Genomic DNA, 24,602 nt, shown 5'->3' with positions numbered 1-24,602 from the left:
GAAAGACATCACTCAATACAGGTTAATGTTCTAGTTTCAAATTCACCAGCAAAAATAGTGTCAGTTTTTACAAAAATTCCTCATGTGAAATCATGACATGGGTATTTATCATCTACTGGCAGATTAAGGCATTACTTAATCTCTTTACCGAAGAATTGTTAAATTCTTAAAAAGAATTACAGCTGGGGAAATTGAAGATTTGCTATGTAAGCAAGTAGTAGGTATGTATGTATCACCTGCCAGTTTATATTCCTTACTTCCCCACACCTTCTTCATCGTACTTATTCTCCCTTCCTTTCTAGCCCTGAAGGGTCTTGTTAAATGTTAATATATTTAACAGTATACTGGATCAGAGCCCAAGAACAACAAAGCACAATACTTAGCTTGCCTGAGGGAAAATTGTGACCTGGGATATTTCTACTGGATGTAGTTGTCTCTCTTTTGAAATATATGCCTTTAGAAACAAGTCCCAATCTAGAGAATAAGGTGCAAATTCTAGGCCAGCACCTCGTATAGCAAAGGAAACCTTGCAAAATCAAAGACGAAATGCTATTGACCTGACTTGCCGAATACTTCCAAATGTCCATCACCTACTGTATTTTGCTTTATTACCAACTGAAGTTTTTGCTTCCATCAGTGTAACTTTCATTACTCCATGTTTAGGTCAAGGCTGATCTCTAGGACTAGTGGGTAACTTAACAATATATCATACAGCTATGATCATAGCAGATGGATCTCCTCTGGTTTTGTTAGGAATTCAGTGAATTAATCACTTCCACGCCGACTGAGCAATCTGCTTTTACAAATTTTAATAGAAAGTACTTACTTGGTTTGCAGCATTTGATTCCTTTGCTGGAGCAGCAATTTCAGAATTCTCTTCTTTAATGTCAACAAGCACAATTTCCGATGCAGATCCCTGGTCAGCATCAGATGAAGATTGTGCTTCTGCATTTTCTTCAGTCTGTGTTGCACTGTCAACTCTTTCAACATCTTTGGAGAGTTCTGAATTCCTGCAAAATATTGGAGGTTGCACTATTGACATTAATATCAAATGAAGAAAAACAGAACTTAATCACCACCCAGATGTCCAACGCAGCCCCTCAATGACTTATCCACAGCCAGGACTTTCAAGCTCCAGAATCAGGCCCCAAGGTGGCAGAGTGTGCTCTGATAAGGTCTTGCTAGTGGGCCACACTGAGAGGAGGCTTTGCATCCTGTTAAACTATATGTCACTTAGAAAGTAAGATCAGCTTGTCAATGACCAACACAGTCAGAGGGTGTGCTGGGGACAGTCCACAACAGTTGCGTTGCTTCCAGCACCAACATCGGAAGCTTACAACTTACTATTCCTAGCTCTCACGTCTTTGGAATGTGGGACCCAGAGGAAACCCATGTAGTCACATGGAGAATGTACAAACTCCTTACAGACGGTGGTGAATCCAGGTTGCTGGTGTTGCAAAGCATTATAATTGCTATACTACCACTCTGTGCATATAGATGCGTAAATTTTAAAATTTGAAAATTTGAAACCCAAAATAAAAATCTGGAACTGATTTTTCTTCTTTTAAGCAGATCAGGAAACCCCTTCAAAGGAATGGGACTTCTGATCGTACTCCAAGCCTGTCTACTGTAAGCCTGCATTGTCCAGTATAATGCTGGGGAATCCCAGGGTCACTGGGTTATACTGCTGGACTTTGGGATTTATTCAACTCCAAGTGTCCCAAAATCTGTAATTTCTTTCATAATCATCGCTTAAGATAGTTCAATTTGATCAGTGCCTGGGTGCTTTCATGTACAAAGCCCAAAGATCTTAAAACACCAAATTCTTCACAATTTTTCTCACCTCAATGAGATCTATATATTTTTCTAATATATGGAGCATACAGTCTCAGGTTCTAATAGGTCAGATTTTTAATCGCAGGGATCTTCAATCTGAACACCAGAGATTCTGTAGATGTTTGAAATCCAGAGCAACACAAAGTACTGGAGGAACTCAACAGGTCAGGCAGCATCTGTGGAAGGGAATAAACAGTCGACTTTTCAGGAGAAGACCCTTCATTCATGTTGTGATGAAGGTTCTTGGCCTGAAACGTCCACAGAATTTCCCAGTGGCCAACCATTTTAATTCCAATCCCCATTCCAGCATGTCGGGCCATGGCCTCCTCTACCACCACCAAGAGGCCACTTTCAGGGAAAGGCATAACACCTCATTAAGAACGTAATATCAGGAGCAGAATTAGGCCATTTGGCCCATCAATCTGCTGCGCACAATCACCTTCACCCTGGTAATGGCAATTACACTCACTTCTGCCCCAACACACTTGAACTTCTGACATATTCTGACAGAGTGAAGACTGATGAAAAATATTTATTCAGTTCATCTTCCATTTCCTTGTTCCCTATTACTACTGCTCCAGCATCATTTTCCAGTGGCCCAATATCTCTTCTCGCCTCTTTTACTCTTTATATATCTGAAAACAACTTTGATATCTTTGTAATATTATTGTCTAGCTTACCTTCGATTTCCATCTTTTCCTTTATGATTTTGTTGGTTGCCCTCTGTTGGTTTTTAAAAAGTTTCCTAATCCTGTAACTTCCCACTAATTTTTGCTGTATTATATGCTCTAACTTTTATGTTGGCTTTGACTTCCTTGGTCACCGCAGTTTTATCAACCTGCCTTTAGAATACTAAAACTTCTTTGGGATGTATCTATCCTGCGCCTTCCAAAAAGCTCCCAGAAATTCCAGCCATCGTGCTCTGCCGTCATCCCTGCTAGTGTCTTCTTCCAATAAACTTCGGCCAATTCCTCTCTCATGTCGTGGTAATTCTCTTTACTCCACTACAATACTGATACATCTGACTTCAGCTTCTCCCTCTCATATTGCAGGGTGAATTCTATCAAATTATGATCACACATTCCCCTAAGGTTTCTTTTACCTTAAGCTCTCTAATCAATTACAGTCCATTGCATAACACCTAATCCAGAATATCTGATCCCCTTGAGAGGCTAAACTACAAGCTGCTCTAAAAAGCCATCTTGAAGGCATTCTACGAATTCCCCCTTGAGATCTGGCACCAACCTGATTTTCCCAATCTACCTGAATAATGAAATCCCCCATGACTTTGTATCCCACATCTTTGCTACTATTCAGAAGCCTGTATACAACTCACACCAGGATCTTTTAACTATAACAGTTTCTTAGGTCTACTCACAAGGATTCTACACCTTATGATTCTATGTCACCTTTTCCTAAGGATTTGATTATAGTTTTTTTTAAAACCAACAGGGCCACTCCACCCCTTCTGCCTATCTGCCTGCCCTTTCGATACAATGTGTATCCTTGGATGTTAAGGTCCCAGCTGTGACCGCCGTGGCCCCGGTACGGAGACCTCCGGCCCTGACCTTGTCCTCTCACCTCACCCACAACCAGCCGCACCTGGCCAAGGCGTCTGGCGGGAGGCTGAAGTCGGGCCCGGAGGCTGTCTAACGAGGCAATGTCTCAAAACTGCTTCAGTACCCTGAGTCCAAGCACACAGCACTTAAAGACGAACCTGCTGAGTTTTCTCAGTGCAAAAAATGTGAGCAAACGGGACAAAAGCAGAGAGCCGTGAAAACTAGAATAGACTGGACATAAGGAACCTGCTTTGAGTATCGCTGTATTCCGGTCATGTTTAACACCCCCCCTCCCCCCCAATCGGCCGGTCCGCAAGAATATTATCAATATTAAACCGGTCCGCAGTGCATAAAAAAAAAAGGGTGGGTACCCCCATTGTTTATATATTATCTCTACTTCCGGGTTGCAGGGTTTTATTTCCGGTCTTTTCTGCCCTGGTGCACATGCACGTAACTAATTGATGTGGGGTCGATCTTGCCTTTTACTGAGGCCGAGGTAGGGGATCTTGGGCTTAAAAAGGTTGGTGACCACTTCTCTGAAGTCTGGTAATTCTCCCTCCCCCCTTTAATTCACCACTTTGACACCTCTTAACCTCTTGCCTTCTCACCTGCCCATCACCTCCCCTGGTGCTCCTCTGCTTTCGTTTTTGCCCATGGTCCTCACCTATCAAATTCGCTCTTCTCCAGCTTGTCCACCTATCACCTCCCAGCTTCTTACTTCATTCCCTCTCCCCCTGCCCACCTGGCTTCAACTATCACCTTTAACCTTATACTCTTTCCCCACCCCCACTTCCTTATTCTGGCCTCTTCTCCCCCCCCACCCCCTTGTTTTTCAGTCCCGAGAAGGGGTCTCGGCACGAAATGTAAACTATTCTTTTCCACAGATGCTGCTTGACCTGCCGAGCTCCTCCAGCACTTGTACATGTTGCTTTGCTAATTGTTTGTTGTAAGTCACATTAAGTTTCAGCGATTTGTGTACAAGTACACTCATGCCCCTCAAGGCTGCTGTGGAAATTGATCGTATGCTCATACTTCTCACTTTTTTTGCGCTTAATTTCTTGGTTACACGCACACTTGAAACATTACCTTTCCTTCCAAGACTGAAATTCATGTTCGAGGTTTTCCAACTTCACAGTCTTGTCCCTTAGCATATGAAGTAGTTGTCTGACTGTTAGCTCCTCTGACAAACATTTTTCACTATTGTCATGAGATTTTGACCTGTTTCAAAGTAAAAAAAACACTGTTTAAAACCTTCCTTTCACATTACGTATAACGTTCACTTTATTTTTCCACAGGCAGTGAATTACTCAAGTATAATTTGAGCTCACGTATTCCAAACAAAAGCCCAACCCACTGGAGATTAATCCAGTGGTTTAGACACTCATTAGAAGGTGGCCCCCTATTGTAGATGCCTAGCACAATGCACTACAGTGCTAGCTGTGAGATAGCTGTTTGATTTCCGCTGTTAAGGTGTTTGTGTGTTCTCTCCTTGACTGTGTGGGTTTCCTCAAAGTGCTTCACTTTCCTCCCACATTCCAAAACATACAAAGCTCTGCACGTTATGTTGGTGTTGGAAATGTGGCGACACTTGCAGCTCCTAAGCACTGTCCCCTCTGATTTAATTTGAAGCAAATGATGCATTTCAATGTGTTTCAATATATGTGACATAGAAAGCTAATCATTAAAATCTTTATCTTCAGAGGGAAGTCTCTAAAAGAGAAGCATTGGTTAGCACACAGCTAGTTAATGAGATAGATCTGATTCCACTACAACACTGAGTGGGTGTTGCTCTTTCGCACCTGGGGAGGGGTCCCCGTCTGCCCTCGCAGGTTGACCTGACAGGTCAGGTGGCAATTGTAGAGCAGTGCACTTCGCCCTGGTCTCAACTCCACCAAAAGATGTGCTGGCATCATTGAGGGTTCAGAGGCTCACAAGGATGATTCCAAGAATGAAAGAGTTATCAAACAGGGAATGTTTGATAGATCCGAAACTGTACTCACTGGAATTTAGAAGGATGAGGGAAGATCTCGTTGAAAAATTTAAGGTTGAAGGGCCTTGACAGAGTAGATGTGTAAAGGATGCTTCCCATGGTGAGGGAGTTTAAGACAAGAGGGCACAGCCTCAGGATAGCGGGGCATCCATTTAAAAAAAGATGCGGACACATTTCTTTATCCAGAGGGTGGCAAATTTGTGGAATACCACAGACAACTGTGGAGGACAGGTCGTTGGATGTACTTAAGCCAGAGATTCATAGGTTCTTGATTGGACACGACATCAAAGGTTATGGGGTTATGGGACATCAAAGGCCGGGGAGTGGGGATGTGGAGGGGGAAATGGATCAGCCATGATTGAATGGTGGAACAGACTAGATGGGCTAAATGGCCTAATTCTGCTCTTATGTCTTATGGTCTTAAATCAGACTGCCTATTATGCTGACATTTGTGGGATCATTTCTGGCAGCCACATTTTGTACATCATAACAGATACAATGCTGGTGTTGAAGAGGCTGTTAGATAAACACACGAATATACAGAGAATGGAGGGATATGAATCATGTGCAATAAATAAGCGATCTACTTTAATATGCCATCATGATCAGCACAGATATTGTTGGCCGAAGGGCCTGTTCCTGTGCTGTACTGTTCTATGTAACTTTCTAAACAAAAATAGAACTTTGGTAAGAATTTTATATTAATTTTGTTTTCATTCTCCCTCCCTCCCAACTGCTGCCTCTCCTATGAGTGGAGGCTTCAGTAGTTCAGAATCAGCTCCATGTAGGGTCAAAATATCAATTCCAAAAACAGTTTCAGGCCAGGGTCAAAAAATAAAGATCCATGGATTCTCATCTTAAATCAGTTTACCATGACATAGGAGCAGAATTAGACCATTTGGCCCATCAAGTCTGTTGCGCCATTCCATCATGGTTGACTTGTATCTCTCTCAACCCCATTTCTGACCGAAACCTCTGACACCCTTACTACGCTACCGTGGGGTGCCACAGAGTAGCTAGAACAGTGTTGCATTAACTGCTCAGGGCAGAGTTTGGAGTTCAATTCTGACACTGTCTGCAACTTTATACGTTCTTTTTGTGAACACAGATTTCTTCCAGGTGCTCTGGTTTCTTCACACAGTCCAAAGTCACACCTGTTATAGGTTGGTTGGTCATTGCAAATTGTCCTATGATTACGGTAGGGTTAAATAGGTGGGTTGCTGGGTGGGGTTAGGCCTGTAGCGCCTGTGCTGTGTTTCTAAATAAATAAAGAACCTATCAACTTCCACTTTAAATATACCTAGCCATTTGGCCTCCACAGCCTCTGTGGCAATGAATTTCACACATTCACCACCCTCCGGCTAAAGAAATTCCTCCTCATCTCTGTTCTAATAGGACACCATTGTTTTCTGAGGCAATGGCCTTTGATTTCTCCAGTACTGGAAACATCCTCCCCACATCCACTCTATCTAAACATTTTAATATTCAGTGAGATCCCATCCTTCATTCTGCTAAACTCCAGCAAGTACAGGCCCAGAGCCATTAAAGTACCTCATAGGTTAACCTTTTCATTCACCTGATCATCTTCGTGAACCAGGGACCACCAGAACTATGAACGAAATTACATACTGGCATCAGAACAAACCAGTCAGATTGTAAGTAATTTAATTATTTCCACAGCGAAACCCCACAAACATCCACTAGTTTAATTCCAGAGAGGCACTCTTGTAAATGTAGTACACAAGGTGACAAGTCTCATTTTGGCTGTATTTTCCCCTTTCTGCCAATGTTGGTCCAAGTAACCCAGCTATGCTACAAGATTTAGCTTGCATTTAAGGCCAGTTGTATCAGGTATCAGCATTAGGTATCTTTGAGTTTAGGTAAAACTTCAGTTGATGATTCTATGGAAATTTCACTTGGCTCTTGTTAAGAACTGGGATTTATTACTTGAATAGTCTGGAAGATGCTTTGCTGCTGCCTTCCTGACATAACGATAAATGAACCAAGAGCATGAATTTCTTTGGCTTCAATATACATGTTGATGAACACTGATTCTTGGCCTGTTTTTCAGTGAGTAGCGGGATCGTACAATTTACATAAGAATTCCTTTCTCCAGTCCACATTCTCAAATCTCTTTCAGGCCTCCGTCTCTACCTAAATGCACTGTATTTCACAGACCTGGGTAGGTGTTTTTTTTTACTCCCTGTGTAGGTTACAGTATCCACGTTCTACTCAGTACTTGCACTTGGTAAGTTAGGAGAAGATAAAAGTAAATTCAATAGTATACTTAAAATGACATCTTTCAAAAGATATATTTGAACAACTTCAATCGACGGCAGATGGCAGAGGTTGATTGGTTCATATCATAGAGGAGTAAGGGTGTTAAAGGTTATGGAAAGAAGGCAGAACCACGGGGAAAGGTATCAGCTTGAACAGACTCAATGTGCTGAATGGCTTAATTCAGCACCCATGTCTTGTAGTATTAATGGTGCAGACTGCAATATAAGCTAAAGAGTAGCAAAATTGTAATTAACAGAAAACATTCCTTCAAATCCAAGTCAGCGTCCTACAGCATAGAAACAAGCACTTTCAACCCACCAAATCCATGGCAACCATCAAGCACTGATTCAGATTAATCTGTTTTACCAATTGTCCCCCTCAGATTCCGCCACTCACCTGCACGCTAGGGCTAATTTATGTGGACAAATTCAAGTTCAATTGTCATTCAACCACACACACGTATACAGCTAAACGAAACAACATTCTTCTGGGGACGTGGAAGGAAACCCACAGGTGGAGAAAATGGAAATCAGGATTGAACTCGGGTCACTAGAGCTGTGAAGTAGCAGCTCTACGAGCTGTACCACAGTGCCGTCTGACTACATCTGTAATCTGCAACAAGTAACTTGCATTTTTAGAGGACTGTCCGAATCCTTGCACTCCAATTCCTTTGATTTTAACTCAGCATCATCCATAGCTTCCTGCAGAACAGAAAACCAATGAGAGGGACATTAATGTCATGGGAAAAATAAACCAAAACATTTAAACATGAAACTGTGGCGACCCACTTCCTAGCGCACTCGAACCGGCTCACAAATAGCCAGCGCGCAGGCACAAAGGCCAGGTCCGCAACAAAGGCAAAAAGCCTGCGGGGGTTTGTGAGTACGTGTCCCTTAGAGCATCCGCGTCCGGGGAGGGCGGGATGAGGGAGGCTTTAAAGCAAGGCTGTGAAGTTCGAATAAAATTATCTTTGATTGCAGTTTACTGACTCCGTGTCATAATTTTAGCGCTGCGTGTAGCACACCGCTACAAAAACATTCATTACGAGTCTTTTCTAGAACTGAAATCAAACAAAAAAAAACCTGACATTAACATTTTCAAAAACTCTAACTTTATAACAGCTTAGAAATATCAGGCCAGACAGCACTTAAACCAACTCAGGACCTCAATACTTTTGCCATGGTCACATTTGGTATTCATGGTCTGTAGTAATAACCAGAACCTAGCTGTCAGAATCACCCTGGAAAGCAGAATAGTCCACATGGGCTGAATGGATCTCAGGCAACAGACCAATGCCTCAGCACTAGAACACACCAAAGAATGGTCTTTTGACAACTCATGGCCAGAGACCCCAAAGTTCCTTTAAAAGTTGCTAGATGTCAACAGATTTTAAGAGCAGTTCAAAGAATGTCAGTGAAAATATTTTTTTTTAAAAAATGCTGAAATAATTTAAATTACTAGAAGCAATGTATTATTACTTTTAAATCCTCCCTTCAGGATGTTTGTGCTCTGCCCCTGGACTCAGTGCTGGTTCAATGGTAGAGTAGACAGGTGGGTATGTCGGTAGCCGACCTCCAAGGCACAGGCACTAAACCCATGAACAGAGTTGATCAATGTGCTAAGGTTAGATTGTGTTTTTTTTTAATTTCTAGTACTCCTTTCTGGTCCCAAACTGTTTTCAATTAGTCCAACTGAAGAAACAACAGGTAGCTTTGAATGAACAACATTCAAAGATGGGTCTCGGTCCGAACCTGACTTGCTGAGTTCCTCCAGCATTTTGTTTGTGTCACTTCTGATTTCTAGATTCTGCAGACTTTCTCATGTTTATACTCTCCTTTCTTAATAGCTATTTGCATTAAACACCTTTCTAAAATAAGCAAAATGTAAAAATAACCTGGGTTGGTCCCAGGTCTGGCTTTCCACACTTCATAAACCTGTTACACTGGCATTATTCAACATCTATAATTACAGTGAAATGACAGACTCAGCTCAAATTGAATAAGACCCAAATATAAACTATTTTGCATCCATCCAGTTCTAGTATCAGTGAAGGAAATAGACTCCAAGGGGATATACAGTACTGTATATATGAAGATACTTTCAAAAATAAGGAAAAGTTTCTAAATATCAAAAATACTATAAAGAGCCGTAAACAGTAACAGAAACCTAATTCAAATCAGCTGGTAGGTTTTTCCAAATATTTTGGAAAACCCGCCAGAGTTCTTCCGCAAACTTTGGCTGCCTCGCTTGCTTGTCTCTCCAGGTAATCCCAGAGAACCCTGATCATGTTGAGATCAGAGTTCATGACATCTGTTGCAGAGCCCCTTGTTCTCACTAAAAATAGTTCTTTATGACCTTGGCCTTGTGTTTGGGGTCATTGTCCTTCTGCAGAATGAAGCTGGGACCGACCACGTCTCCCTGATGGTACTGTGCACAGGATGAGAATCTGCTTGTACTTCTCAGCATTGAGGATTCCATAAATTCCAACCAGATCATCATTTGCAGAAACGCAGCCCCAAACCGTTGTGTCACTCTTAGCTGCAGGCACTCATCCACATCGCACTCTCCAGCTCTTCTACGGACAAAACTGCCTCCTGTTGGAGCCAAAAAATTCAAATTTTGACTCGTCAGTCTACAGCACTTGGTGCCGTTGCTCAGCATCCTAGTCCTTGTACCTTTGGGAGTAGGTGACTCTTTTGGCTTTGTTTCCACTTTGGAGGGATAGTTTTTTTGGCAGCAACCCTTCCACGAAGGCCATTTTTGATAAGACTTCTCTGGACTGTAGAGGTGTGTACTTGGCTTCCAGTGGTTTCTGTGAATTTAAAGCTAATAGCATGCTGGACTTCTTCCAATTTAGAAGGGACATCAATTTGCTGTATCTTGTCAGCTTCCTTGGCCGACCATTGTGTTTCTGGTCCACACACTTGCCTGTTTCTTTATGCCTCTTAAGAAGAGTTTGTCCAGCATATCTTGAAGATGTCTGCTGCAAAATGTCTGCTTGGGAGACATCTTGCTAATACAGCAAGACTGCCTTGTGTCTTGTTGCAATGCTCACTCCTGCTATGGTGTAAGAATTCATGATTTAAAGGATAAACTGTCATATCTGCCATAACCTCACCTTTTAGTCTGGTTGGCCTTTGCCTAGTTTGATTCCTTCTACACCCATTCCTGTTTTAGTTAATCAGTTTAGTTCATTTAACTCATTACATCATTGATCTACATACTTACAAAGTAATCACATTTGTATTTGATAAGTGGTCTGTTACTTAATACGTTACTTTAACAAAATACAAAAATTACTCTAACATTTAATTTTTTGGAAAATAAATATTTGGAAATCTAAAACCTGCTCTTTTATACTTCCTCACTAATGCAGAAGACAAAAAATAAACAACTAAAACAAACTTTATATGAAAAATCTAGGATGCTTAAGACTTTTGCACAGTACTGTAGAACATACTGTACAATGTCCTGTGTATGTTACTAAAAAGGGCTTCTTTGGTTTGTTACGAGTAGGAATGCTTCTTTGTCTGTTAAAAGTTTCTCTCGCCGTTGTTTCGCTTTAGAATGGCTGATATGGTAATTGTATTCATTTGTTAATCAATGGGGAATGTTATTGTGTTTTGTGAGGCTGGGAACTTGGGGGAGGGGTTGCGCGGGCTTGGGATGTGAGGGGAGTCCGGAGGGAGACGCCGAGGAAGGAGGACGTGCGCTTGGACGACCACCGGGGAGTCCGAAGTGGAAGTCGGGAGGACGACCACCGAGGAGTCGAAGGGTTCGCTGGATGAGCTCCACCGAGTGCACTAAACCGACTGAACTTTGATAAGTTGGCGCCTTTTGTTTTTTTCTTGTGTGTGTGTGTCTATATATATATATATATATATATATATAGTATTGCCTAATACTCTTTTAATCTTAGTAAACTCTTTAAAGTGTATTTCATACCGGTATTTGTTGTGGGTTTGATACTGTTGGCGGGCACAAGGCATAAACGCGATTATCACAGCACCTGCGTGTACGGGAGGTGGGTTGGTGTGTGGCTGGATCTCCTTTTCCCCTAGACATATACCAGCCTGTTGGGTAAGTGTTACAATACTATATATGCCCTTCAATCTGTGCTGTTGTGCCGATCTTTTAATCTACTCTAAGGTCAATCTAACCCTTCCTCCTTACACTTTTCTATGATCTGTGTGCCTAAGAGTTTATTAAATCTTCCTGATATGTCTGCCTCTACCACCACCTCTGACAGGGGGCTGCACGCACCAATTACTTTCTGTATACAGAACTTACTTCTGACATGCCCCCTATACTTTCCTCCAATCACCTTAAAATTATGCCGCCTCATATTAGCCACTTCCACCCTGTGAAAAAGTCTCTGGCTATCTACTTGATCTATGCTTTTTCTCTTATACACCTCAAATCACCTCTCATCTTCCTTCGCTCCCCCAGCTTGCTCATCCTATACTCGTAAGACATGGTCACTAATCCAGGGAGCATCCTGGAAAACTTCCTCTGCACTCTCTCTAAAGCTTCCACATCCTTCCTTTAATGAGCCAACTGGAATTGAACATGATACTCCAGGTGTGGTCTAACCAAGGTTTTCATAGAGCTGCAACAATACCTCATAGTTCTTGAACTCAAAAATATAGAGAGTTGTGAATTTTACAATCCTCTATCCCAGAGAGTTAAAAAAAAAAGTTGTGTAATCACTGAAAATACAAATTGTGACTGACAGACCACTTTACCTTCAATGTTTGCAATGGAATTGGGAAGAGTGAGAAAGCACAGTTCAGGCAATTGGATCAACCATCATCTTATTGAATGGTAGTTCAGGCTTTAAGGGCCCACAAGCTGATTCTTGTTCCTGTTCCTTATACATTTTAACATGTTCTGTCTGAACCCCCTTTATACCAGGCATTTCTGGAAACACAGATCATTAGCCCCTCACTGACAGCCACTGGACTCAACAGTGAGAAAAACCACCTTTTTCAGACTCTGTACTTCTACGGCCAGTATGATTTGGGTCCCACCAAAACCGGGAAGTTGGGGAAGTCTCGCCCACCCAAACCCTGATCTGTGTGAATACTATTACTGCTCTCATCAGCAAGAAATATCTGATTATACACTGCATACAATGATAAATAAAGATATATTTACAAATGTCTAACAGTTAATAGGAAAAAAAATTAAGGCCCATTACAGTTAACCCAGTCCAAACGTGCACACAAGTTGGAGCTCAAATTGAAGTTGTCTTTAACCCACAATCTAGACTCTTGGTCTGTGTGAAAGCTCACACCTTCCGAATGTCGCTCAAAATATATCTCAAACAAATGGGCTCCCCCATGGGTGTATTGGTCCTTCCTTCTTGAAGCCATTCATCTGCACAAAGCACCCTGTGCAACAACTTTCCCTCCTGTTTTCTATCAGCTCCCGCCTAAAAGACCTCGACCCACACCAGAGTCTGTCACAAAAACCTCTCCGCCCAGCGCTCTCTAGAACCTTCACCCAATTCCACCATTTTGATTGGCTGATACAACATTCCTAAGTTGAACAAAACCATTTATCTTAGCCCAAACCCAAGCAAACTGAAAGCAGAATGGACTGCTCTTTCAGAACTGCCAAAATGAAATACCTAAGGCACGGAAGTAAAATTCTTAACCAGAGTGTTACATGTATTTCCAGACAAGTTTTTCCACATACCACCATTCGAATTTCAACAAATGAATCTTCTGACGAAGCAGTACCCAGCTTCACAAGGAGTTCTGAATTCATGGCTACCAAATCAGCTTTCTCTGTCTGCAGTCTGCGAATCTGTGCTTTCAGATGTTGAACATCCTGTTCCACCAGATTAGAACTCATACTTTTATTGAGCAAGTCATCTTTGGATATTCCCTGGAAGATTAAAAATGTACATTTTTAAATTAAAATCTGACACATTTCAAGTTATTAGAATTATCTAATTGGAAGGAATTGAGTTCAAAGTCCAATCATTCCAAAAGGCCATGTAAAATATTACTCCACTATCAATTATTGAAGAACCCTGGATGCCAAAGCATAGAGTTTTAGATAGAAAGCACATTTCGAGTCAGAGCACTCAAGTACTGAAATAGGCCCTTCAACCCATCTAGTCCATGCCAAACTATAATCCTCATTGGCACTCAACACCCCTCTCTGTAACAGGATCTTGGACTTATTGGAGGGAAGATCTCAATGAATCCAAGTTGGCAGCAATCCATCATGCTGAGCACTGGTGCCCCTGCCCCAGGACTGTGTGCTTGGCCACTGTCGACTCATAACTGCATTGCCAGATCTAGCATAAACCACATCATCAAATTCACTCTTGAATAAACAGCAGTTATACAACAACAGCATTTACTGGGGACACTGAACATAAAGGGCCCAAAGCACTGAAGATCCCTACCGTCCATCCCATGATCTCTGTGATTCACTACTGTCATGAAAGAGATACAGAGGCATCAGGACTAGGACTGCCAAACTGGGTAACATCATCTTCTCCCAAGACAGCTTGCTGTTTACTTGTGCTGCACACTTCACATTCATTTTTAATTATAATTTATTAAGTTGCTTGAAGTAATATTTTGTTGTTTGTGCTGTGTGTGATATATGCATTGTGTATGCACCATGGTCCGGAGGAATGTTGTTTCTCAGGAAAATGAATCTCAGGGTGACATATATGCACTTTGATGATAAATTTACTTTGAACTTTGAATTAATATTGCAAGGTAGTGGTCGCCAACCGGTTGATCTTTGAGACTTTCCCAGTAAATCCTGAAAAAAAAATGAGAAATGCGCTCCGGGCAGAAAAGACCGGGAAACAAAACCCCGCAACCCGGAAACAACCTCTCCCCAGAAACAGCTCTCCGCAGCGGGAGCACAGCTACATCACCATTACCCTAATCGGCATCAACCTATCTTTATAATGCTCACATTACAACACTTCTCCCCCTTTAAATTCCAACATTCCCCAAATGTAAAAGAACTGGGAAACAAAAAACAGTGGTATCATTAGCTTGCGTACCTCTGAAACTTATACTAGTGCCTCAATAACAGTTTACCAATACAAAACACCTGAAAAACGTTGCAGGTTCAACATTCAGTCCAACAAAGGAAACTGCCCATTCAAATATTCAGTCTGTCAGAAGGTTTGCGAGGGTACTGTGCTGCAACAGATGAAAATTATTAAATCTAAGTACAGGAGCTGTCTTACTGACAGACACCTCACATACAGTCTCAAACTGGCTGTCTGTAGTTATGAGCCAAATTTCAGGGAACTAGCAGAAAGTATTCAGCCCCAGTCATCACACTGAGTGCAACAATCAATTTTTATTCATTTTTCGTGTTGAAATAAAATTAAATAATGAAACAGAATTTAAGGTGTTGTAATGTGAGTGTTATAAAAATAAGTAATACCAATTAAGATAATGGTAACATAGCAACATTCCCGCTATGAAAAGCCGCCTGCAAAGAGAGACTGCTTCCAGGGGGTGCGCATGTGTGTATCTGAACGATTTAGGAGGACTATATTAACTTTTGTGTGGATGCAGTTGTCCCTGTTAGAACTGTTCGCTGCTATCCCAATAATAAGCCCTGGATCACTAGTCACATCAAAGGCCTCCTAAACCAGAAGAAGAGGGCCTTTAAAGATGGTGATCGGTTGGAGCTTAAAAGAGTTCAGAAGGAACTCAGAGTACAGATAAGGGGGGCAAAGGAGCAGTATAGGAGGAAGCTAGAACAAAAGCTGCAGAAAAAAAGCATGAAGGAGGTGTGGGATGGGATGAAGATCATCACCGGATGCGGTGCAAAGCGGGGGGCGAACATAAGTGGAGATGTGGAGAAAGCGAACCAGCTGAACAACTTCTTCAACAGGTTTGACAGCTCAATCTCATCCTCACCGCAGAAATCCACACCAGGCTTACTTCCCTCACAGGAAAATAGCCACTCACAGGAGACCTTGCCCACACCCAGGATTACGGCTGCACAGGTGGAAGGTCAACTGAGGAAGATCTGTACCAGCAAGGCGGCTGGACCGGATGGAGTTTCCCCACGATTACTGAGGGCCTGTGCGACTGAGCTGGGAGAACCACTACAGCGCATCTTCAACATGAGCCTGGAGCAGAGAAGAGTACCCAGACAGTGGAAAACATCCTGTATTGTCCCGGTACCGAAGAAACCACAACCAAAGGAGTTGAATGACTTCAGACCTGTTGCCTTGACGTCGCACGTGATGAAGACCATGGAGCGGCTGATAATACAGTATCTGAGGCCACAAACCAGGCACGCCCAGGATCCTCTTCAGTTTGCGTATAAGGAGAAGGTGGGAGTGGAGGATGCTATCACGTATTTGCTGCACAAATCACTCTCTCACCTAGATGGGGTCAGTTGTGCTGTGAGGATTACATTCCTTGACTTCTCTAGTGCCTTTAACACCATCCAGCCCAAGATCTTAAGGCACAAACTAACTGAGATGGGAGTAGACTCTCACATGGTGGATTGGATAGTGGACTACTTGACAGATAGACCTCAGTATGTGCGGTTGGGAGACTGTAGGTCTGACACGGTGGTCAGCAGCACAGGAGCGCCGCAGGGAACCGTACTCTCTCCGGTCCTGTTCACCCTGTACACATCAGACTTCCAATATAACTCGGAGTCCTGCCATGTGCAGAAGTTCGCTGATGACACGGCCATAGTGGGGTGTGTCAGGAATGGACAGGAGGAGGAGTATAGGAAACTGATACAGGACTTTGTGATATGGTGCAACTCAAACTACCTGCGTCTCAATATCACCAAGACCAAGGAGATGGTGGTGGACTTTAGGAGATCTAGGCCTCATATGGAGCCCGTGATCATTAATGGAGAATGTGTGGAGCAGGTTAAGACCTACAAGTATCTGGGAGTACAGTTAGACGAGAAGCTAGACTGGACTGCCAACACAGATGCCTTGTGCAGGAAGGCACAGAGTCGACTGTACTTCCTAAGAAGGTTGGCGTCATTCAATGTCTGTAGCGAGATGCTGAAGATGTTCTATAGGTCAGTTGTGGAGAGCGCCCTCTTCTTTGTGGTGGCGTGTTGGGGAGGAAGCATTAAGAAGAGGGACGCCTCACGTCTTAATAAGCTGGTAAGGAAGGCGGACTCTGTCGTGGGCAAAGTACTGGAGAGTTTAACATCGGTAGCTGAGCGAAGGGCGCTGAGTAGGCTACGGTCAATTATGGATAACTCTGAACATCCTCTACATAGCACCATCCAGAGACAGAGAAGCAGTTTCAGCGACAGGTTACTATCGATGCAATGCTCCTCAGACAGGATGAAGAGGTCAATACTCCCCAATGCCATTAGGCTTTACAATTCTACCGCCAGGACTTAAGAACTTTTTAAAAGCTATTATTAATGCTTTTTGAGATAGTGATTTAGATGCATATCATATTTTTTTACTGACTTAAGTATTGTATGTAATTAGTTTTGCTACAACAAGTGTATGGGACATTGGAAAAAAGTTGAAATTCCCCATGATCCTATCTATCTATCTATCTTTCACTAAGGCCGAGGTAGGGGATCTTGGGCTTAAAAAGGTTGGCGACCACTACTGCAAGGTAATTCTCATAAAATAATGCTTGAAGTAGTTATTTTTGCTTACAAAAGGTTCAAAAGACAAAGATCTAGAAAATTATACCGCTAGCAGTAATGAGCCTAAGAATGAAATTAGGAGGGCCAGAAGGGGCCATGAAAGGGCCTTGGTGAGCAGGATTAAGGAAAACCCCAAGGCATTCTACAAGTATATGAAGAGCAAGAGGATAAGACATGGGAGAACAGGACCAGTCGAGTGCGAATGGAGGAGGTAGCGGGAGTACTTAATTAATACTTTGCTCCAGTATTCACTACAGAAAAGGACCTTGGCAATTATAAGGATGACTTACAACAGACTGAAAAGCTTGAGCATATAGACATTAAGAGTATGTGCTGGACGTTCTGGAAAACATCAAGTTTAATAAGTCACCGGGATAGGACAAGATGTACTTCAGGCTACCGTGGGAGGTGAGGGAGGAGATTGCTGAGCCTCTGGCGATGATATTTGCATCAACAATGGGAATGGGAGAAGCTCTGGAGGATCAGAGGTTTGGGATATTGTTCCCTTATTCAAGAAAGGGAGTAGAGATAGCCCAGGTACTCATAGTCCAGTGAGTCTTACTTCAGTGGTTGGTAAGTTGATGGAGAAGATTCTGAGAGGCAGGATTTATGAACATTTGGAGAAGCATAATATGATTAGGAATAGGAAGCATGACTTTGTCAAAGGCAGGTCGTGCCTTAATAGCCTGATTGAATTTTTTGAGGATGTGACTAAACACATTGATGAAGGTAGAGCAGTAGATGTATTGTATATGGATTTCAGCAAGGCATTTGATAAGGTACTCTGTGCAAGTAAGGAAGCATGGGATCCAAGGGGACCTTGCTTTGTAGATCCAGAATTGGCTTGCCCACAGAAGGCAAAGAGTGGTTGTAGACAGGTCATAATCTGCATGGAGGTCAGTGACCAGTGGTGTGCCTCAGGGATTTGTTCTGGCACCCCTTCTCTTCGTGATGTTTATAAATGACCTGGATGAAGAAGTGGAGGAATGGTTTAGTAAATTTGCTGATGACACAAAGGTTGGGTGTGTTGTGGATAGTGTGGAGGGCTGTCAGAGGTTACAGTGGGACATTGATAGGATGTAAATCTGGGCTGGGAAGTGGCAGATGGAGTTCAATCCAGATAAGTGTGAAGTGGTTCATTTTGGTAGATCAAATAGGATGGCAGAATATAGTATTAATGGTAAAACTCTTTGCAGTGTGGAATATCAGAGGATCTTGGGGTCCAAGTCCAGAGGACACGAAAAGCTGCTGCGCAGGTTGACTGTGGGTATTGGCCTTCGTCAACCGTGGGATTGAGTTCAAGAGCCAAAGGGTAATGTTATAGCTGTATAGGACTCTGGAGTACTTGCTCAGTTCTGGTCACCTCACTACAGGAAGGATGTGGAAACCATATAAAAGGTGCAGAAGAGATTTACAAGGATGTTGCCTGGATTGGGGAGCATGCCTTATGAGAATAGGTTGCGTGAACTTGGCCTTTTCTCCTTGGAGCGATGGAGGATGAGATGTGACCTGATAGAGGTGTATAAGATGATGAGAGGCATTGATCCTGTGGATTGTCAGAGGCTTTTTCCCCAGGGCTGAAATGGCTAACATGAGAGGGCACAGTTTTAAGGTGCTTGGAAGTAGGTAGAGAGGAGATGCAAGGGGCAAGTTTGTTTGTTTTTATTGTTTTTTTAAAAACGCAGAGAGTGGTGAGTGCATGGAATGGGCTGCTAGCAACGGTGGTGGAGGTGGATATGGATATGATAGGGTCTTTTAAGAGACTCGTGGTTGGGTACATGGAGCTTGAAAACAAGGCACAAGCTTGAAAATAGGTACATGAAAAATAGAGGCTGTGGGTAACCCTAGGTAATTTCTAAAGTACATGTTCAACACAGCATTGTGGGCCGAAGGGCCTGTATTGCGCTGTAGGTTTTCTATGTTTCACTGATTCTGCTTGACCTGCCTATGATTTCCAGCATTGAAGTAAATCTTATGCACCTTACTTGTTAACTTGTGGTAATGTTACTTCATTTGTTATGTTTGAGTTATATGCCATGTGTTGTGCACCTTGACCTAGAGGAACATTATTCCATTTGGCAGTACAGTCAGCCCTCCTTATCCGCGAGGGATTGGTTCCGGGACCCCTCACGGATACCAAAATTCACGGATGCTCAAGTCCCTTATTCAACCTGTCTCAATGAGGTGGATCTTAGGACCCAGCAGAACCCAAGACCTTATTTAACCTGTCTCAGTGCGGTAGACATTAGGACCCAGCAGCAGAGATCTGAATCCGCAGTGTTTCTGTTCACGAAAATAATCATGATAATGATTGAAAATAAAGTGGAAATAATAAAGCGATCGGAAAGAGGTGAAACGCCATCGGTCATTGGAAAAGCGTTAGGCTACATCGGTCAACGATCAGAACAATTTTAAAGGATAAAGTGAGAAAGGCTGTGCCCCGATGAAAGCTACAATTATTACTAAGCAACGCAGTGATTTAATTATTGGATTTTGGGTTTTTGATCCTCCACAGCAACCTGGCACGGTGGAGAGTGCACTTGGGAGCGATCTGTCACTAGATCGAACTCAGGAACTTCCGTTCCCGAGCCTGGCGCTGAGACATACGTTTTAAAGTGTTTAATCTGCATAGAAAGGTAAATATACTATATACAAAGACAAGCATTTGACTAACTGACGCTAAATAATACTGGATGTACCTTTTCCGACTTACTTAGTAAGAGAACTTCCGATTTTTTTCAATCCCGATCCACGATAACCCACGCACATCCTCCCATATACTTTAAATCATCTCTAGATTACTTATAATACCTAATACAATGTAAATGCTATGTAAATAGTTGTTATACTGCATTGTTTAGGGAATAATGACAAGAAAACAAGTCTGTACGTGCTCGAACAACAAATGCTGGAAGAGCACTTCCGGGTTTTTGCGATTCGCGGTTAGTTGAATTCGCGGATAAGGAGGGCCGACTGTATTCCATTCGGCAGAATATATGTAAACGATTTAAATGACAATAAGCCTGAACAATAGCCATTCTACATACCTGTGAACTGTCTACATTTTGTGCTTGAGATTTCTTCAAGGCTTCATTCTCTTCAGTCAAGATAGTTAATTTTTGTTTAGCCTCCTCAAACTTTTGCAGGACACACTCCCGTTCTACCTTCTGTTTCTCACACCAATTTGTAAGTTCTTCATAGCGTTCCTTCATGGTGTGGTTTGTTTGTTTAATGGCTTCTGCAGGACATAAATTAGTAATTTAATTAAACAGCATTTATTGAATGTAATTGGAAAGATATTTCTGCAAACTTGTGGAAAGTAAGCCACAGATTTGCAAAACCCTGATTCGTAAAAAATTAGTTTAGAGCAGGGTTTCCCAACCTGGGATTCACAAAGCACTCCGTTAATAGTAGGGATTCAGGGCATTAAAAGGGTTGGGAACCCCGACTTAGAGGGTTCCCTGATGTTGTAAAATAGTAACAAAATAAAACTATCAAATGAAAAGGTACTGATTCCATCACCCACAAATTCCTCTGAAATCCACTTCAACTTTTGCATAAATGCAAACTTATGAAGTTTTATAATGCTGTACAAATGCCAGATCAAAATCGATACAGAACTAAACCATATTCTGGTGTGTACACACGTTCAAAAAGCTACCCAGTTACCTAAACTTTGAAACCAGATTTTGGGGTGGAGAGTGATTAAAACATTGACTGTTTATTCCCTCCATATAGCCTTTTCACCATGACCCAATGAGTTCTTCCAACATTTTGCGTGTTGCTCTACATTTCCAGCATCTACAAAACCTCGTGTTAAACGATAGTTTTCTCATACATGTTGTCTGAACCAAGTACTTCCAAAGTATTATTTTTGTATAGAACTGTAAAGCAAACTGATGATTTTATCATCTTTTCAAAGCAAAAAGTTCTACAGAGCAATAGCTGATAGTCATTTGAACAGTATTTTTTCAGGGTCAAGTAAACAAGCAACCTTGTGACTGATGCCCAACTAATTTGATAATAAAGGAACAGAAATTCTTGAAGGATAATGGCCATTATATTTTAAGATTATCACATAAGATTAGCTTTATTTGCCACTATATGTACATCAAAACACATTGTGAAATGTGTCATATTTAAAATCAAATCAGCAAGTTTTTGCAAGAGACATCCCGTAAATGTCATCATGCTTCTGACTCCAACACAGTATGCTCACAACTTACTAACCCTTTGGAAATGGAGCACCTGGACCATGTGGTCATAGGGTAAATACAGACAGCAGCAGGAGTCAAATCCTGAGGATGATCACTGGTGCTGTAAAGTGATTGTGCTAACTACTACACTATTAAATCCACTCCTCCTTCCCCCTCCCCCTATAACAATAACTTCACCCAGTCTATTCACTTGCAGATTTATGTATATTAGCTTAGGCCATCCACCAGGATTCCACATCAAAACCACTGCACTCACCTTTATCAACTGAGGATTTCAGCTTCTGTTTAACCAGCAGTTATAACCACACAATGTATAAAGACTTCCATTCTAAAACTACTTTAGATGCTTATGCTCTATTAAAAACAACTTAAAACATTGAATTAACAATAATTGAAATAGCCATGGCCGATACAATCGCCATCTTGTTCAGAGGTACAACACGGAACAAGCCCTTCTGATCCGATGAGTCACACCACCCAGCAACTTAACCCATTTAACCCTAGCCTAATCACAGAACAATTTACAACGACCAATTAATCTACTAACTGGTTCATCTTTGGGATGTGGGAGGAAACTGGAAACCCACATGCTCATGGGAAGGAAGCATAAACTTCGTATAAACGCCGTTGGAATTGAAATCCACACACCAAGGTAATGCCGCAAGACATAACAACATTGCGTTAACTGCTATACTACCTTGGCGCCCATGAAATCATTGTTTCACCGACTCAATATCCCACAGCTCTATGGTGAAATAATCCTCCTAAATGTGCACACAGCTGATGCAAACATACATTGGATAATTACTATAGTTAAACTGCCCAAGAGCAACAATGACTTCTATTAAAAATAAATGAGTCTGACATTACTTGTTTCAGCTCTTCGATAAACAGAAGGTTTTCTGCAGCCTTTACGCAGATGAAAATTTAAACTACACTAAAAGTTTTATTTTTAAAAAGTACAGATACAATTCAGAGCATGCCCATCCAGCCCAGCAAGCTGCACCACCCAGCAACCCACTGATTTAACAGGACAATTTACAATAAATAATTAACCTGCCAACCAGTATGTTTTTGAACTGTGGGACCAAACCAGGTGCACAGGGGAATGAAATGTACAAACTTCTTACAGAGAACACTGGAATTAAACTCTGATGACCCGAGCAGTGATCATCAGCAATTTTCACAATACATGCCAGACTTGCCAAGTTCCCATTAACCCACTGCTGGCCTGTGGGCTCCCTCAAATATTATTTGAGACATTAACCTGACAGTCCCTTGGAAGTGAAACACTAAATAACTGAGTTTTAATCTGTGTATGGTAAACGACCAAACTGAGAAATAAAGTTAGAATAGCACATTCATTACCAGAATAGCAGAACAAAAGTCAGTAAGTCTTCCAATAAATATCATCTTAAATTTTATAATCCAATTAGCCTTCAGCATCAAGATCAGAAACGTGTCTGCAAATAAAAGGCAAGTCATAACAACAGAGCACCTTTTAACTCATTGTTCTCTTTAATCAGTTCGTCCATCAACCTCAGCGTTTCTTCCGGGGTGCAGGTATCCAAAGAATGGGGACCATTGATGTTCGCGGTACCGTTCACAGCCTGAAGGCTGCCGCTGTGGTTAGTAGTCATCGTCGCTTTGCTCTACTCTGAAAGGAACGTTCAAAAATAGAAAAGTGACTCCACTGAATCGTAAATAAGTAAGGACTGACAGGCAGCACAAGACCGACAAGGCAATGACGCAGCAGAGTTTCCAAACAGACGCAACATGAACTCCAGCTGAACCAACCTTCCCCACCAAACCAGCAGTCACACTGTACAGTAAGGCAGGCGCTAAACGTCCGTATAAAACAGTTTTATTTTTAGGATTGTCACACAAGAGGAGAGCAGAGAGGGAAGAGAGTTCCCGGCCAAGTTACCGAGGCAGTTGAAGTTTCAGCCCGAGCAGCCACTTTCACTTTCTGTTTCTTATTACGCAACGACACTCCGGCGACCGGGGAAGGGGCAGAGGCCGTACTTTACACCCACCCCCGCCCCGCAAACCGGGCCGCACCCGCACCCCCACCCGTCCCGCAATGTCGCTCCCTCAACCGGGGGACAGGAGGACGAACCCCAAACGCCACTCCCGGGGGTGGGGGTGGGGGGCGGAGGGAGCGAGGAGGACCCCGGCCACCAAACACCTCCGCTGTGACCCGAGCCAGGCCCGCCCGGCACCGACACCGTGTCGCTCACCCGCCGCTCCGGCCGTCCACCGAGCCAACGACCCGAACCCGTCCCTCCGCGCACGCGCACACTCACACAAACACACGTGACGCCGCCCGACCGCCGGTCACGTGCCGGGGGGGGGGGCGCGGTCTCGCTCTTCACCGCAGCGGCATCCGGGACGGAAGCGGAGTAGTTTTGCAACTTTCCGCAGTTTGCGTCGACCCCCCAATCCCCCCCGGTGGTGCAGCCAGTAAGATTGTTCTCCATGCACTCTGAAAAAGTTTTAGGGTGTTTTTGGTGACATACCAAATCTCCCCAGATTCCCAGGGAAATATAGCCACCGTCTTATCTTCTTTATAGCTGCATCGATATGTTAGGACCAGGTTAGATCCTCAGAGATGTTAACACCAAGGAAATTTGAAATTGCTCACTCTGATCTTTCTAGGAGGATTGGTGTTTGTTCCTTTCTGAAGTCCACAATCAGCTCTGAGGTCTTACTGACATTGAGTACAAGGTTGTTGCTTCAACACCACTCAATTAGCTGGTACATCCCTCTCCTGTTTGCCATCTGAGATTCTGCCAACAATGGCTGTATCATCAGCAAACTTATAGATGGCATTTGAGCTAGGTATACAAGATACTAAGAGGAACAGATAGAGTGGACAGCCAGTGCTTTAAGATAAGGGGTGGTGTGGTGAACTACATATACCAGTCTGGACACGCCCCCTCTGCTGACTGCTCCTGTGGCTCCTCCCACAGACCCCTGTATAAAGGCGATTGGAGGCACTGCTCCTCCCTCAGTCTCCAGTATGTTGTATGGTGATTTCTTGCTGCTGACTGCTCTCTTCCAGTGAATGAAAGCCTT

At 42.7% G+C, this 24,602-nt stretch overlaps 1 protein-coding gene across 4 annotated transcripts in view; it reads right to left on the bottom strand.

Annotated features, from left to right (window-relative positions):
• Positions 1-23,878, bottom strand: part of optn (optineurin) — a 42,494-nt gene extending 18,616 nt beyond the window's left edge. For 2 of the 4 annotated variants that reach the window (XM_073066566.1, XM_073066569.1), the window contains exons 1-7: positions 23,765-23,878; positions 23,023-23,181; positions 20,355-20,545; positions 13,366-13,557; positions 8,296-8,366; positions 4,482-4,613; positions 827-1,010 (exon numbers count right to left, since the gene is read on the bottom strand). In XM_073066566.1, the coding sequence (XP_072922667.1) occupies positions 827-1,010; positions 4,482-4,613; positions 8,296-8,366; positions 13,366-13,557; positions 20,355-20,545; positions 23,023-23,164 (912 nt within the window). In that variant the 5' untranslated portion in view covers positions 23,165-23,181; positions 23,765-23,878. Of the gene's footprint in view, positions 1-826; positions 1,011-4,481; positions 4,614-8,295; positions 8,367-13,365; positions 13,558-20,354; positions 20,546-23,022; positions 23,182-23,451; positions 23,579-23,643; positions 23,663-23,764 lie in introns of those variants that run through there. The other 2 variants (XM_073066568.1, XM_073066567.1) reach the window with 2 other exon arrangements.
• Positions 23,879-24,602: the final 724 nt, after the last annotated feature.

This window comes from Hemitrygon akajei, chromosome 14 (genome assembly GCF_048418815.1).
Source record: "Hemitrygon akajei chromosome 14, sHemAka1.3, whole genome shotgun sequence".
NCBI lineage: Eukaryota > Metazoa > Chordata > Chondrichthyes > Myliobatiformes > Dasyatidae > Hemitrygon > Hemitrygon akajei.
The sequence above is the reverse complement of the archived record's forward strand: the minus strand, read 5'-3'. Positions and strand labels throughout refer to the sequence as shown.